This window comes from Phodopus roborovskii, unplaced genomic scaffold (genome assembly GCF_943737965.1).
Source record: "Phodopus roborovskii unplaced genomic scaffold, PHOROB, whole genome shotgun sequence".
Classification (NCBI taxonomy): domain Eukaryota; kingdom Metazoa; phylum Chordata; class Mammalia; order Rodentia; family Cricetidae; genus Phodopus; species Phodopus roborovskii.
Window position 1 is genome coordinate 42,073,942 of NW_026126410.1, and position 17,481 is coordinate 42,091,422.

Sequence of the window (17,481 nt, forward strand, 5' to 3'; positions counted from 1 at the left end):
TCATTTTCCAGTAGAGAAACGAGAAGAGTAAACAGAGATTGTGATGCAGTGTGTGAAATTATGTAAAAAGGAATCACTAGGCTTTAAGGCAGAAGTTCTCAACCTTACAGGTCAAGACCCCTTTTGGGTGTGTGTGTGTGTGTCAAATGATCATTTCCCAGGGGTCACCTAAGACCATCCAAAAAAGACAGATATTTATATTATGACTCATTACAGTAGTAAAATTACAATTACAAACTGAGGGACTGTATTAAAGGGTCACAGCATTGGGAAGGCTGAGAAGCAGGGCTGTAAGGGCTCACAGGGGGATGGGGTCAGGGGAGGATGGTCAGAGAATCATTACAAAGATTATCACCCTGGTGGTGCATCTTGGAAGCAGGCATGTCACTGTCACCTGAGCAAGGTCTGTGATGGGGAGCGACTGAAAGACATGGTCAGACACAGAAGGATAACAAAGCTCATACTGCAAGTCGTTAGCTTTTTTTCGGCAGGTAGTGCCCAGAAAAAGAAACTGAAGCCAGAGAGCAGTTCCTGGGTGAGCTGTGTTTAGGAGTCCAGGTCCAGACAGATCATGAGTACAGGAAGAAGACTACTTTGTCTTTGTCAGTTTTGTTGTTACCTTGAGTCACCCACTAGGTGACTGCGCACAGACGGGGTCTCTGTCTTACAAAGATAGCAAAGTCCTGGGAGAGTGGACAGAGAACAAAGAGGCCACAAGAGGAAGGAGAGGATAAACTCAGGGGAGAGAAGGACACATCAAGATTTATCACGACAAAGACAGACGAGTTCTCTGAGTGGGAGTGTTAGGTCAGTGGGGCTTGCAAACCCTCACAGGTCAGTGCAACCAGAAAGCAGAATCACAAGGATCTGGAGACAGGATGAGCCAGTGGGGGAAGTCGGGGTGACTCAAGTCTGTAGCTTGGTGGGGTTTCATGCCAGAGGCAGGAACCAAGCTCAGGGAAGAAAAATTCTCTAGGTCCTGAGCTATGACGGAAAGGTGTAGTTTCAGACTGGATGATACCCAAGATTAAGCAAAAATAAGTTAGTTTTTATTTTGCTGTCATTCGGTTTCAAACGGTGTGTCTGTAAATGTTCAAACACTACTGGGAAAGATCCAGAGAAAGGCGATCAAGGGCCACAGGCCACCAGCAGTTGCTGTCTTCATGGTGAGAAATTATTATCTTCATCAGTGCTGGTAAATGTTAGTTGCAGAGAATAAACACCATGTCTAATGGACACCAGAGAACAACTAGGAGGCAACAGTTGGTTCTTTTTCTGGCCTTTTCTGGATACCCAGCAATGGATTTTTTATGCTGGCAGAACTGAGTTGCTGTGCTGAAAGGATGTTCAGGGATCTGATGATGGGGACCTGGGGAGCTGAGGCCTCCAGTTAATACCCCATGTGAACCATTCAAAGAGGGCAGGTCCCCGGGCAGCTGCATCTAACACCTGGCCTGTAGTTTCCCAAGCCCCTGACATCTGGATAAGCATCTCTCAAACTTCTATCTCAAGGGATGCTGTGAGATGCTAATGTCTGTGTAAGGCCACTAAATTTGGGGGGCGATCTGCTATGTGGAAACTGACAGCTAATACAGGTAGTATAAGGGCCTTATTCACTTCTTGAGAGTGCCATGTTGTCCGTCAAGATGTCCAGTGACTACTTACACGCACCATGTTTTTCTCTGCAGGCTTTGATCACCCAAATAAATGATCTGAAATTAGCTCCTGCAACGGCAGTTTGCGTGGTGAAAGGCTGGAAAGAGGAGTCATTTGAGTATCACACCCCCAGACACCAGAAATGCTACCTTCCTGCTTCTTTCGCTTTATAGATGAGATGCTTACACAGCCAAATGCAAGCAGGGATTTTAAATAATTTTATTGCTTAATGTGCTGTAACTTTCTTTAAATAGGTTTAGTTTTTCCCATCGTGCATCCAATTCCCATCCCATCACCAGTGTTTCTCCTTTAGTTCTGGTTTGGTGAAATGAGTTTCTTATTGATCACTTGTTTATGAGTATACTTGGGTCCTGCATGCCACTGGCTCTTTGCACATTTTTTTTTTTGTAAGAGCTGATGCCAAATGGGCTATATATCTAAGTTTCAGTGAAGTGTGTGTTTCATCTCAGAGTTTCAAAAGTTTGATTTAAAGCAGCTGGCCCAAGAGACAATAGCCTGTGATGAGAGTTCAGATTTGGGGAACAGCCTGGGTTCCAGTTCTGGCAGATGTTCAATAGTCTGTAGTTGAGAGCCAAGATTTGGGGAAGAGCCTATGGCCCACTTCTAGCAGATGTCCAATTAGATGTATCTGTAGTCCCTGATATACTGAAGTATGATTGAAGAATCTTCCTTGAGAACTAAAGAATGCCACCAAAGCAAAACAGATGCAGCCAGGCATGTGTGCAGAGGATTATGGTGATTGCCAATGTGAGCAGAAATCCTGGCATTAACACAATGGATGTCTGAGAGAGCAACCTCCCTAAAGAGGTACCTGGGATAGATAGCTAGGACATGAAAGGATCACCAGCCATGTGGTGGCTTGTGGATGAGGATAAAGGAATGAGTCTTCCTTCCAGCCTGAAGCCAGGGGCCTTATGGTTTCCTTTCTACATTCAGGGGCATTAGATGTTTTCTACAACTTCCTTCTTGGCTAGAATCCCAAGCTTGTTGGCTTCTGAACACTATAATTCTAGACTCTCTGGGGGATATACTTATGACAATGTCTGTCTTGACAAAGCAGTTACTGTTGTGAGAAATACTAAGATGTGCATCAGGCCCCTGTGGCCATTGTCACTGGTTGGTCAGACACTGAAACCAAGTATCCCAGTTTCCCCAGGTCAATCTGGAAGGATTGACCACTGTGTCTCAAAAGCTTATGGACAATCATATTGATTATACTTCGATCTAACTGTGGGAAGACCCCACCGTCCACCTCTTTTTTCTCTGTTCCTATCAGCCACAGATGGCAAGTCTATAAACTACACATCCACCCTAATGAATGAAGTAGACTGAATTATATCATTTCAGTGTGAAGGTTCCGAGCAGTATCAGAAGGGTAAGAGGAGTAGCCCCACTCTACCAGCAGAGGAGGGGTAGTTGTTATATGATGTGACTCCCCAGGGAGGATGCTCCCAGGCAGACACTGACTCCCAGTGCCGCCGAGGGCCTGCACAGTGCACCCTACCTCACGTTGGTGTGCCGTTTGACGTACAGGTTGTGAAAGTTGTTAGTGTTCTCCATCTGTCCTGCTTTGGGGCCCTGCAGTCTCTGGATGATCTCAGCCTTCATCTCCATGGCTATGTGAGCCGGCAGCAAGGAAAGTAGAAGCCGCTCCTGCAAGGAAGGGAAGAGAGGGCAACACATTTCAAACCGTGATGGGAAAGGCCACCTGGTGAGGAATGCAATGCTCCCCTAAACACACAATTTTTTTCCTAAGGATGGACCATTATATCCTTATTTATTGAATTCTAATAAGAGTTCTCTACATGGATAATAAAAGAAGGCATAGTTATTTCCCCAAGGATATTATTCATCTATTTTTATTCTAAAATAGAAAAGCAGGCATAATATCAAAAATCCGAAAGACCAACGGACATTATGAGATAAAAACATTCATTTTACCTTCTCGTTCATGTGTATGATAAAGCACAAATGTTATTGTATTTGGGGAAGGCAGTTAATATCCCACACTTCCTAAAAAAGGGAAGTCAAATATTAACCAATATTTCATTTCCTCTATAATAAACACTGTCTCCTCCAGTGATTGTAAATGATCACGAAAGCGGAGGGGGAGTATGAGTTTCTGCTGAGTACCTTCAGGAGAAGCTACCAAGTGCAAAGACACCATAGCATATGAGCTTCCTGTGTGATTTTGCTTTCTGCTCTCAGTGAACGTAGTAGAAGTGAATACTAGCATGCTATCCATCCAGCACTGCCTTCTGCATAAACCTGTTTTAGTGAGAGTGGCATTTTCTCACCCTCTGTAAGGAAGATAAGTATTTCTGGGGAAAAGAATCACAGAAGGGCAATAATAGAAAGTTTAAAGTCAACATGGCATAATTTAAAAATTAATCTACTACATTTAAAACAATCAGTAGACTCCCCTTGTGTTTGTATCAGCCCCTAGCCATGGCTCTTAACAACTGATGTTTCTTGGCACCTTGCAAGCTCCAGGGTGGGCCCTCTGCTCTTGGTGAACAGGACCCTCCTGGAGATCAAAGTGTTGAATCTTAGTAAAAGTGAATGTCAATAAAAGCTTGAGTTTACAACACATGCATTTCCTTTAAATTTGTCTTTTTCTACTTTCAAAGGCCAAACACTGATTGCTCAAGACTGCCCCATCTGCACCCTGGGGATTCACTGTAGCTTCTTCCTTTCCACATTCAGTCCTTGGGTCTCAGATCAGGAGCTCCCATGTCCAGTTTCCATGGACCTTTCATTGTCAATGTCTCTCCTGCCACCTCAGTCCCTCATCCTGCTTCCTGAGTACACCTGCAGACTGAACTCAGATCGGCGTGTGGGGCCCAGTTGACACTGCCCTTCTCTCCATATTCTGTAATGAAGTGAGCTCTACTCCAAGCCAGTCCCTCCTGGGGATACAGATTCCATGAGCAAAAATGGAGAATCAAATATGGTGATTTTCCCCTCCCACTCCCAGCCTTATTTAACAACCAAATATAAGGTACAAAATCATTTTAATTCCAAAATGTAGACAGTTGACCAACTTTTTAAAAAATGGGCTGAAAGACATAGAAGGTAAAATTCACACGTTATGTAAAAATAAATGTCTCTTTTGTTATATTAAAGTATCACTGTGAATTTAGGAGCAGGCTCAGAAAACCAGACTCAAGCCCAAGTGTTCCTCACACCAGGCATCTCTTAGCTGTATCGCCTTTCCACTTATGCTGGATACACTTGCTCCTTATGGATGGCTTCGGAAAACCAAAATCAAGTTGCATATTAAACTCAATGGTTCCCTCTTCCTCTTAGAGATCTTCATATTATCTCAGAGAGCTCAGAGAACTATCCAGAGACAACTTAGCTTCATTTGGAAGCTCCAGTCATGCCATCTCCTGTCGCCATGACAATACACTTTCCCTAAAACTTGTTCTTGTAATGAGTGTTCCACACAAGAGTTCCAGAGTTCATTCAGTGAATCTCAGTGTTTCTGCCAATCAAACTATGGCAACCTGAGCTCCACTGTTTCTGTCAATCAAACTACGGCAACCTGAGCCCCAATATTTCTGTCAATCAAACTATGGCAACCTGAGCCCCAGCTTCTAATGTAACAATACAAAGAACTTTTGGTTATATTTTATGTTACTTTTGTGATGGAAGGTCCATGAGAAAAATACCTCACTCTCCATCCCCCAAAACAGGGTTTCTCTGTGAAGCCCTAGCTTTCCTGGAATTCACTCTAGACCAGGCTGGCCTCAAACTCACGGAGATATGCCTGCCTCTGTCTCCCAAGTGCTGGGATTAAAGGCATGCACCACCACAATGCAAGAAAATCCAATTTAAACAGATCTGATGTTTAAAATTTAAACTTATTTATAGTTATGTGAGAACTTCCTCTCTTTATTGAACAGGCCAAACAATAAACACTTAAAGCTAATTCATTGTTCAGACAAAGAATAAAATATTTCCGTAAGAGTTTTAAAATTTCATCTGCTATATGAGAATTTCATACATTTTTACTATTTATTTTATCATATCTCCCTCTGCCCTCTCCAACTTCTCCAAGACCTTCCCATGTCCTCCTCCAAAATTCATATCCTCTTTATTTTCTTTTTCCTTTTATAGTCCCCCAAGTCCCATTAGTGTTGCCTGTATGTGCACATATGTATGGTCATCCACTGGAGCATGGATAACCTCTGAGAGGGCACACCTCCAAAGAATAGGACTCTCCCCCTCCCCTGAAACAGCCATCAACTGATAGTAGCTCTCAGATAGGGTGAGAAGACCTCATCAGCCTCTCTCTATCCATGCTGGATTGTTGGCTTGTTAAACTTTTCTATTTTTAGAAATTTTATAGCTAATAATTTAAATGCAACTGTATCATCAACACACCAAACTGGTGTGAAGACCAGGAGGGATGTTGAGTACTAACTTTCCTCTTGCCAACTGAAAGGGGCTATCAGAAACCTGGATTCCTGAGCAGTGCAGAGCCAGAGGTACACAGGCAAAGGGAGGTCTCACCTCATCTAACATTGCTGGGTAAAACCAGAAATTGCTCGGGTCCCGCCCAGACCTTAGTCTTTAGAGGACACGAATTCGGGGTGTGAACACTAGTGCCTCCCTCTAGTTCATACTAGCTCACACCCTCACACCTCATCTTGCAGCCAGGGTCATGCTTGCACATTGGAGAGAATGGACGTCTTCCACCGAATCCCATCACCAGCATGTCCCTGGCGTTGTGTTCTCGTTACAGTGTGATTGTTGCTATTTCCATTGTCTCACAAAGCTTGTTTCTCAGGATCCCTTGCAAGTATTGCTTCAGAGCAGTTAATTAAGACACACCACACCTAATACATATTATTTGAAAAGTCTTGTCATGCTTGTTTGACTATTGTTTTTAAAAAGTAGCTATATATGATGGAGAGCAGGCTTTTGTGGCAGAAGCAGCTTTGAAATGGGGAAGATGTAGGTTCCAGCCTTTTTGCTGACATTAACAGATGGCACAGGCATCTGACTACCTATTTCATTGTCTAGGAACTAATTCACCGTACCAGGGGAGCTGTTTATGTCCATACAGGATGCGAGCACTTCCTAAAACTGTGTTGGGCTCTTTGTAGAAGTTAACCTTTTCCAGTTCTGGAGACAACTGTGTTCTGTTCCATTTGCTCCATGACGCCTGTCCCCAGTGACTTGTCTCCACCAGTCAGGCTCTTATCCCATCTCCCCTAGTTCCCATAACCTCCCCCTAATAGTGCTGCCAGCCACAATCTTACTCTTGTGCAGGTTCTTGAGGAGCAACCACAGAAGTGTGAGAAGGACAAGAAGGGCTGGTGTAGGAGTTCTGGCCAGCATGTCCATAACTATGTATGGGGAAGGTGGAGTTCTCATTCAAGGTTACCATTGTTATAATAAAAGTCATGATCAAAAGCAACTTGGGGAAGAATGGATTTTATCTAGCATGGTAGGTTTGCGTTCTTCACAGTCTAGAGGACTGGAGTGCCCTGTCCAAATTAAAATCAATGGTACACTTCAGCAGACCACAACTCTCTGTCACCAAACTAAGTCTTTTCTTTACATGCATAATGCAGTTTCTTATTAAAACCCCTGATTACATACAAGTTCATTTCAATTGAACCATTTGTCAACAGAACAAAATCAGGATAGTTGTGGCACAGGGAGCACCTGCCATCAAGGCAGGATCTGAGACTTACAACATGGACGGCGGGCGGCCTTTCCACTCACTCTGATTTGTAAAGAGGTGACCAGAAGGCTTTCTGGAGAGCACATTGTGAAAAGAGGTAGAAAGGATGAAATTACCACTCTCATGCAATCACTCTCCAGCCAAATGAAGTTAGAAAAGTACTCATCAAGTCAAATTGTAAATTATGTCTATAGTCACTGATGACAGTAAATCAGTATTTCTAAACTTGAACTGTTTACCATCAACTGTCAATTCAATTCCCCAAATTAGAGCCTCTGGGGAATCGGGAATCACTCATCAGGTGGATAAATGTTCAGTCCTTACTATTGGGAGACTGTGGAGGTCCCCTGGGGAAGGCCACAGCTGTGTTTGCTAGTGCAGGGACAAAGGATACGTGAGTTCCAGCACTCAGAGAGAGATGGCAGGCAGGTCTTGGGTAGGGCCTTGGAGTGTGAGCATAATGGAACACAATGTCAGCATCTTCCCACAGAACCAAGATCTCACTCAGCACAGAGCCAAGCAGTGAATGCTCCAGCTAGAAGCTGATTCTGGTTGACTCATCTCTCAAGGTCACCTACCCACGGACAAAGTGTAGCACCAGCCATGAATAATCTGTGACAGCTAAATAGCCCCCTTCATGTGTGGCATCTGGGGCCAGCAGGCTCACCGTGCTTTTGCTGGCCTCCTCTTCAGGACCATTAGTGTTGCAGGCAGTGGATTTATACTCCTGGAAGTTATGCATGGTATAGAATGTTGACCTACGCCCAACATGTGCAAGAGGGAGCCCATGATTCCTGGAGATCCCTTTGGTTTGAGGACAATCCTACCATACTGCCCCCTAGCTACAGAAAAGCTTATAACACTGTAAAGGCTGTGCACACTAACCCATATCTTTTGATATATGATGTTCCCAGATGTTCTGACTTGGTGAGATTTTGTGTACCTCTGAAAGTGAGACTTCAAGGAGGAGGGTATCTGCAATTGTTTGCAGAAAAGACTACTGTTTTCATATAAACCAGCCCCTGTAGTCCCCGGTGGATTTTTAATCCATATTTATTTCTTGAGGCCAGTTGCTATACTCTTGATTCAAGATTCTTTCCTCTATTCAACAACATTTACAGACACTTTCCATTGGCCATTTCCAGGTCCAAGCAATTTGTAAGTATTGCCCCATTTAATTCTTCCTATGACTTAGTGAAGCAGGTACTGATGTTGCTCCGTATCTAGTGAGAGGAAAAAGAGGAGTAAATGTGTGTAGCTAAACTCACTGTCTGAATTCACAGAGTTAGTTGGTGGTTACCGGCTTCTAATAGTACCCAGGACCAAAAACATAAGTAGATATAGGAGTGGATGACACAGCTTTAGCTAGTGCCTGAGTGTTCCATACAACAGTCTTGGGGATGATGGGGTCTCAATTTTTGATGGGAGAATGGGACTTTCCATAAAGTATGCTAAAATCAGACATTAGAATACCACACCCAGCAAAGCCACTTCTGAGTGAAGCTTCATGGCCATTTCAGTCTCCAGGTGTTTCCTATCAAGTCAGCCTGGCTCAGGCTAGTAGCCCTTCTGTCCTGATGTTGGGTCATCCTTAGTGTAAACCTGTTTTAGGACATTATTTGGCCATCAGACCAAATCAAACCAAATTTTAAAAAGCCCACATTTAATGGATACAAGATTCCCAGATGATTTTCCAGCACCCACTTCCCAAGAGGAGATGGAAAAGAGAAACCAGAAAACCACACATCTGTTTTCTGGGGTACAGTTTAAATACCTTGTGGGAGTAGCCTTGAGCATCTCTGAGGGAGGGGTCATCATTTGGCGGGCTTTCTGAGATGAGACAGGGTTTGGAGAGAGAGAGAGAAAGAGAGAGAGAGAGGGAGAGAGAGAGAGAGAGAGAGAGAGAGAGAGAGAGAGAGAGAGAGAGAGAGGGAGGGAGGAGGGAGTTTTCCACTAAACATTCCAGACTACTCTTTGGGTATTTGAATACCAGTGGCTGGGGTGAAGCTTCCACCAGGAAGGTATTCTGAAAGTACCTCATGCCCTCTATGTCCTCGTCTTCCCAGCTCTTTTGGGCCACATGCTATCTGAGCCTGCTCTGGAGAGCGCCCTTCCTCTGGGACCTGGATGACTGACACCTTCGTGTTGTCCCCACCCACCTTGCTTGGTTAAGGATATTTTGAAACAATTGTCAGACAAGCTTCCAATACCTTTACTCCTTCATCCTACATTGTTTCCATGCCTAAGTATTTTGGCACTCCATGAAGGAGTAAAGGTATTGGAAGCTTACTGTCAGGAGGAGATGGAAAGCATCCTTGAATATGGCGACAGAAACAGGAACGCAACCTGAATTTCATTTCTGGCCATTCTTGAAATGATCTATTTTTCCCTAAAGAAGAAATCATGGAGAAAATATTCTGCACACGTAGGTATGCAACTTTTATGCATATATGGACATATTCACACTCACATATTTAAAATGTTTGTTGTGTACTATGTTAGTTGGTGGTTATATGTAAATTCCTGGGGAACTGTAGACCTGTTAAGATTTACTATTCTTTCAAATGTCTCCTTAAAGCGTTTCTGATTTCTGACCATTGGAAGCTGAAGAAGTAGCATCGGCCCTTTGTTTCTGCAGGCTCAAGCCTGAGTGCTCATGTATACCATGCATGCAGGCAGAGGCTCCTCCGAGGCAGACTCCAGCTGCCGACAGGACGGAATGTGCACAGCCCAGGATGCAGGGCAGAGGGGTGGAGGAGGGAATGAATAACTTATGAACTGAAGCCTGCCAAAGCAAAAGGAAGGCAAATTTCCTGCCAGGAAACAAAAATTCAGATCAGCAGAGGAATGATGAAGGACATGGCTAGAAAGAAAATTCAATTAAAAACCGTATTTATTGATTAATTTGAACAACTCTATTATTAGCACATTATAGAAACCTGGTGATTCTTGTTCCAACCAAAATATCTGTCAATCAGCACAAAGATTTTAAGAGTAGTGACTTGATATGTGCTGGGCTGAAATACAATTTAATGTTGAGTCCTATGCAGTGGTTTCTGAGGGAGAAGTGTGTGATTTTCACACTATGCACCCACACTGTCTGAGCATCAACCTGTTTCATTTGGGAGTGCATTTTCATCGGCTAGAGCTGCAAAAGATAGTAGGTTAGAAAGCACCACCACCTTCATCCTCCCAGATCTGTGATCTGTGATGTGGCATGTGTGGGGAGGGTGCTGTTTTGGTTGTGGCTAAATCAGATGACTGGATTCAATCAACATCCTGGCCAGGCCCTGTGGGATGGCTCTAGTTAGAAGTTGCTTCTGGCAATCTCAGAGACATTGATTCTGTTTTCCAAGTTTGGCCACGTGTTCTTCCCCAGGCCACGTGGCCTCCGTGCTGCTCAGTGGCAGACTCAAGTCAGGAGACTCAAGTCCTCATGCAGTTTCAGCTGCAGAGCTACATGGTGCCACTTCCCATTTGTCAAAGCAAGTCATAAGCCCTCCCTGCTCCAAGAGAAGATAACAAACTGGCCACAGCATTCCACCTTTTACACTGGGATATCACTCTTCTGATACTCACGGCTCAAATGCATAGGCAGAGCCTAGGGTGATCGTCTCTGCAGTAGGTCGGGCATCTTTACTTGTGAGTGACCCCAGGAATGAGGAAATACAGCTGTAAGAGCTGCCTGAGTGACTTTGGACTCCAGCTTGATTCTGTGAGTTTCTCTTGTTTCTAGTTCTATACTCACAGGCTGTCTGCATTGTCATCTGAAACCCGGCTCCTGGCTGAGCTTAAACTGCCCATGGTAAGACAAAGCAGGCCGGGTCTCACAGGAACTGGGGTGAATGTAATGTCACTCTCTACCATTTGCTCCTATCAAAACCTAATACCTGGCAAGTCCTTCTTGAAACAAGTGGGATAGAGATGCCTGATGGGAGAGGTCCTTCTGTGTGTATGTTTATTTTATTGGTTAAGGAATTAACACTGATTGGTTGACGGGCCAGACAGGAAGTGACATAGCTGGGAAGAAACTTGCCACTACCTAATTATAGAGGTCTGGAGGTCTCTGTACAGACAGGCAGGAAGTGATGTAGCTGGGCAGAATCAGGATATAAGCAGGGACAAATAGGAAATGGCTCTCTTCTCTGAGGAGATGCTCGGTAGTCATGATGTAGCAGGCAAAGGAGTTGCAGGCCTAGTATTCTCCGGTAAGCCAAGCCCACGTGGAAATACACGGATTGATAGAAATGGGTTAATAATTAAGACAGAGCTAGCCAATAAGAAACCCTAGTCATCAGCCAACAGCTTTATAACTAATATAGCATCCGTATGTTCATTTGGGGCTGAAGTGGCGGCGGCAGGGCCTAGCCGGCACAAAAAATGTCATGTTACAAGATGGTGGCCAACGTGGTTACAGTTGCCTACAGATGTGATGGGTCACTTCAGATTTATTATAAGATTACTTAGGTGTGGATCTAGAAGAATTAAAAAGATTTTACAAATTCCTATTGATCTTCTCAGTTCTATGCTTGACCCCCACACATAGGGGAATGAACAGGTCCCCTATGAGAAGGTGGCTGTGTGGTTAAGAGAATTGCTGTTTGTAATGATTTTAGGACAGTGTCTATCATAAAGTCATTCTGAATGTGTTAGTTGTAACGGATACAAAGCAGTCCCTCGGGAGTAGTGTGAGTCCACACACATCTTCCCTTTCTCTGAGGTAAAATGAGTTGTGTAATCAGGACTTGACATTTAACTTCATGCCAACTTTTCCATTTACACCGGTTTTCAGTCCTTGTCCACAACAGGTGGAATGATGAATTTCCATTATATATTCTTTGTGTTCCTTGGTGTTTGCCAAAGCTATTTAATGGTCAATAATTATGGTTCACTTTGGTGGTAGCCATACGAATACGAATAAGATATACACCCAAATTTAAATCCTATTAAAACTATAAGGCAGAAGTCTACTCTTCCGATATCTAACAAATAGGCCAACATTAATAAAAAGCCACAAATCCCAATACAACAAACAAGGATACCTGGCACTGACCCAACAAAGTCAGGGGATTATCACTAAGTCAACAAACCTGGAGAGAGGCAAATGAGAAGGTATTTTCAATTTCTCTCTGAAGGATGAGGGAAATCCTTGCATGATGGAAAAAACAGAGAGCAGGTAATGAAGAAAATGGAACTCTTGGTTTTGGTTTGGAAGGAAGGCCTCCCTCTGACCCCCAACCTCCAGGCAGAGGAGCAAAGTTTACTTCATTTGTCCTCTAACTGGGATTGTTATGTAACAAAGATAAAATAATATATAAAAAAGAAAACATTAAGTGCTTGCTTTCATGGACTGTGCAAACTAGAAAAAGAATGTGCGATCAACGTAAGAAAGTCAGTTAGACAACCCCAAGGGAGCACTCCTAAGCCACCTGCAGTGAGACAGATTAGATCCTAGGTATCCACTCCCTTCACAAACTACTACATAAGCCGATCTCTTACCCAGAGGGGAAGGGGGTAAGAAATGAAGACCAGACTCTTGAATTGAACTTAGCTACTTCAACAGTCATTTTTTTTCTAGACTCTAAATAAAGCAGGTAATTTCTCCCTCCACAATCACCACTGATGAGGTAGGAGAGGAAGCACAGTGGGTCTCAAGCTAACACCAAAGCCATAGCCAGCTTGGGATAGATGCACCGAGACTTGGACACTGGCATCAGCATCCCCTCCCAGCTACTGGTATGAGAAAAAAAAATATTTTTCTATTAAAGGTAGCTAGCTGGCCAAGGGCCAATATTCCATAAATCTCCCACACATTGGTAAAACTTTCATGTTAGTCTTTTCATCTTCCTTACCTAGTACAACTAAGGTTCCTCACTTCTGTTTTTCCGGAACTCAGTGGACTGTAACTGCCCTTCCCTTTCCCCTTTTCCTTCACTTTCTTAGTGCCAATTCTTTAAAACTAGCCAATTGTAAGACTGTAACTATGATCCCAATTAATGGGAAAAAGTACAGCTACCATGTGTGCTAGAATAAAATCCAAATGAACTTCCCATCCCAGTCTGCTTGTCTGCTAGCCTGGCTTAGGTCTTGGCATAACCTTTACACATAAAGAAATTGATTTTCTGGACTACTTTGACATCCTTTGTTTGTGCCCTTGTGTCCCACGCGGATTATTCTTTGTTTCTAATAGTGGAGACTGAACTCAAGGATAGTCCTTCCCCAGACTTTATCCTAGTTTCCTCCCACAGGGCAAAGGTACAAAGCAGCAGGAGTCCTCCCTGTGGAAGCAAAAGACTGAGGACAGGTGTTAGCCATTATAGATGGGAATCCCAGCTCTGCCGCCTGATCCTCATGGGCTCTACATATGGAGGACTGAAGTATCTGGCTGCCATTAAGATAACTAAAAGGAGGCAGGCAGCAGGATCACTATATTCAACTAAAGTTTTAAGTTCCAGCTGAGATTAGCCACTAATTTGAGTGGGGATTTAGGTCATCCCTACCTGTTATGGTTTTACTTTCTCTAGCTCGACATGAAGCAGAAGGTCAGAACAAACTGCCTGCCATACTTGTGGTAGATGCTGGTGAATCAAGACCTTGCCAACCCTCACATTTAGACACAGAAACTGAGGGTCGTCAACCTCAGTGTAACTACAAACAAAAGTATCTCATTTCCCTGCTCAGTAGCTAATTCTCCAGCAGTCAGAATTCAGAATACATGTTGCTTGATCTACAGTGGCAACCTATAATTTGTGTGAGAAAGACTTAATTTAGAAGAACGCACATGTCATTTTTTTTTTCATAACCAAGTAAGAGTTACAATTAGTTTGATTCATAAGCTGTCAGGGATGTCTCTAGAAGACACAGAGCAAACAATGAGTAAGAAGCTTTGAGGAAGCTCTGTGATAGGAGAGGGGACTGATCTTTAGTTGTGTAATTAATACTAAACATAAACCCTCCTCCATTTTCCTTCTTCATATCCACTGCTCACTGGAGCATCGTCTTCCAAGAGTGCATCATTAAGGAAGAAAGGCAATGGTCTTGTTCACTTTTATCAAGTTCTCTGCAGCATTCCACCTCTGGGAAATAGCCAGAATATGTAGCATTGAAATGCCCAAAATGATTGGTGAAATAAGAAATGCTTCAACGTTTTCTCCATTATCATAGACATATTCATGTGTTGCAAAAGTTTTAATAACATTATTTTACCAGGGCCAGTGAAATAGCGTGGAAAATAAACATGTGTGCTGGTTTGAACTGGAAATTTCCCAACAGACATATGGATTGAAGTCCTGGTCTCCAGCCAGTGATGATGTTTGGAAAGATTATAGAACTTTTATGGGATGGACCCTTGTTAGAAGAACACAGAAATAAATGTTACTAAAAACTATACCAAGAAAGAGCTGAGCCAAAGTGGTTTCCACTGCATAGAGTTGTATACACTGGTGTAGAAAGTTGAGAGGCAACACTGGGTTAACAATAGGGATGTTTGTGCTTTTGATACCCGAAGTATCAAGTGCTCATGACCAGTTATAGTTGCCACATCTACCCCTGGCTTTATCTGTATTATTCAAATGCTAACCAATTAGAAATTCCCTAAGATGTGGATAAATACGGAGAAATATTATCTGGGAGGAAGCAAAGGGAAATGAGCAGGAGAGCAGCTGCTCTTTGACTGCCCGGAGGCCCGCAGTAGTTTTTGGTGACACACAATGGGCAGAGTCAACAGACTTCCCTTGACTGTCCATGCATCATAGTCTCCGAGGTCTATCTTTGGGCTAGCTCTAGGCTGAACATTAGGGTTTTTTTTTTTTCATGTATTGGGTGAATGAAGATACATTAAAAATTGGAATGGGGTCAGTACAGAAATTTAAAATTCAACACCAGTGGCAAATCTTCTGTCTTGTGAGAGGATAGCAAAGGCCAGGCATGATGTGTGGAGCTAATGAGCATTTCTGTTTATATCTTAGCCACAGACACATTTATAATGATGTGTTGTAATGAGAGAGAGAGAGAGAGAGAGAGAGAGAGAGAGAGAGAGAGAGAGAGAGAGAGAGAGAGAGAGGAGAGAGGGAAGAGAGGAGTGGAAGGTTAACCTCACCCTGGAAGAAAATTTTATTTTAGTTTTTCTATGAAGTGTACTGATGTTTTCCATTCTCTCTTACTCCTTCTAGATGCTGCCTGCAACCCATGAGCTGATTTCATAATCCACTGTCCAGTGCCACGTGACTGGCAATCATCCCTCCAGAAGATAAACCAGGATTCCTGATACTGGGGTAGTGTCACCCCTGACCTGGGTGGGAGTCACTCTCCCAGCACATACAATGCACCCAGGACTTTCTAACCACTGTCCTGGTTTTCATCACACTGGGGGAATTGTCCCCTGACTGTGTTATGTGGATGCTTCCCTCTGCTTGCCAAACTCTGGCTAAGAGTATGACTACTTCTGGACCCATTGGATGCTTCCTTGTTTAAATGGCAATGTACATTTAACACTGCCTCACCTGTCTATTCATCTCATTAGAATCAAGACTTGACCCACCTATACCTTCCTTCCTTTAGCTCTTTCTAGGTTCATCCCCACCAATTCCTTTTCCATGACTTCACTGAATCAGTGATGCTTTGTGATCCTTGCAAAGATCATGAGATGCAGTGTTTCCTACACTCATGCCGTTTACTCTGTCTCCCTCCTCAAACTGGATGTACACACCTTTACACATAAATAGTGCCGTAGTGAAGTAGGTGTGGGTGTGGAGTCGCTATGGGGAGGGTGACATGTGAGCTGTGAGGGTTCTAGATATTCCAAACCCAGCAAGAACTGAATGGCTAGCTGATGCTCAGCAGTGTATTTGTCACACATCATACCTTTGAGACAGAATTCCGGAACAGTTACCATCTTATGATGCCAACTTCATCACAAATGACTGCATGAAACACAGGACCATAGAGTCTTTGATTGTGGGTTTCCCAACCATGCTGAAATGTGGTGACACGTTCTTTCCACAGTGAAAATGCGCTTTGAATTTGTCCCCCAAAGACCCCAGGTCTGTAGTAAAGAGAAGTCTTTAATATTTTTATTTTCAAGTTTGTGATTTCTGTATTCTTTCTCTGATTTCTCATTATATTTCAAGGAACTATCTATAGTGGTCTGAGCTCACCATTACAAAACAGAAATATAGGATGCTTGGATATTTACCTATCTGTCTGGATATCTATTTATCTATCTACTTTTCTAGCAATCATGTATCTATCTATCTATCTATCTATCTATCTATCTATCTATCTATCTCTCTATTCACCCATCAGTCTACATTTCTCTACTCACCTATGTACATCTACTTCTTAAAATTTATTTTAAAAAATCAATTCAAAAGATTGCATAGAATTGCAAACTTAAAGTGTGTAGGTCAGGCTAGCTCATTGAAGACTCACAAAAAGTTAGTACTTCAGCTAGAGGGCAAGTTCTTCCCCCTCAGAAATTCATTCTTTTGTAATTTTTGAAGACAATTGGATGATTAGATAAGACCCACTGACACTAAGGACAGCAATCTGTTTTATTGAAAATATACTAACTGAAATATTAATCACATGTAGCAGGTAACAAAAATTCTACACTAGCACTTGGCCAAAGTATGGGTACCCACAACTTTCCAGATTAATACTTTAACCACTGCAACCCAATGAAACACATAGGCCAAACTGTTTCAGCTTCGGATAGAAAGCAGACTCTTCAAAAGAAAGTCTTTCCTCCAACATCCTTCAGGTCTATGGAATTCTTTATTTAGCTAAAGACAATCAGTATTTCACTAATTTTATTTAATGAACGATCATAACAGGAAAGACCACTGTTCATGGGAGACAAATCCTTCAATGTACTTCCAATATGGTATAGAATATATTCATTCCCATAAGAACAATGGTGTCTTGACCCTAAGCAAGATGTTACATGTTATTTTAGTATCTTAGGTGATAACACTATTGTGTTGTAAGGAAATTCAGTGAACCCCACATTAGACACTGAGAAACAGGGAGTTGGATACAGAAGTCTTTGGAGTTTGGAAGAAAGGGATGGATCACCAAGACTATGGCTCTCCTGTTTAAGGTCATAG

At 42.9% G+C, this 17,481-nt stretch overlaps 1 protein-coding gene across 2 annotated transcripts in view; it reads right to left on the bottom strand.

The window, feature by feature from the left end:
* The window catches only part of Adcy2 (adenylate cyclase 2), a 339,930-nt gene that overhangs the window by 102,597 nt on the left and 219,852 nt on the right, over positions 1-17,481 (bottom strand). For both annotated transcript variants that reach the window (XM_051182639.1, XM_051182638.1), the window contains exon 5: positions 3,182-3,330. In XM_051182639.1, coding sequence (XP_051038596.1) covers positions 3,182-3,330 — 149 coding nt within the window. The remainder of the gene's footprint in view (positions 1-3,181; positions 3,331-17,481) is intronic.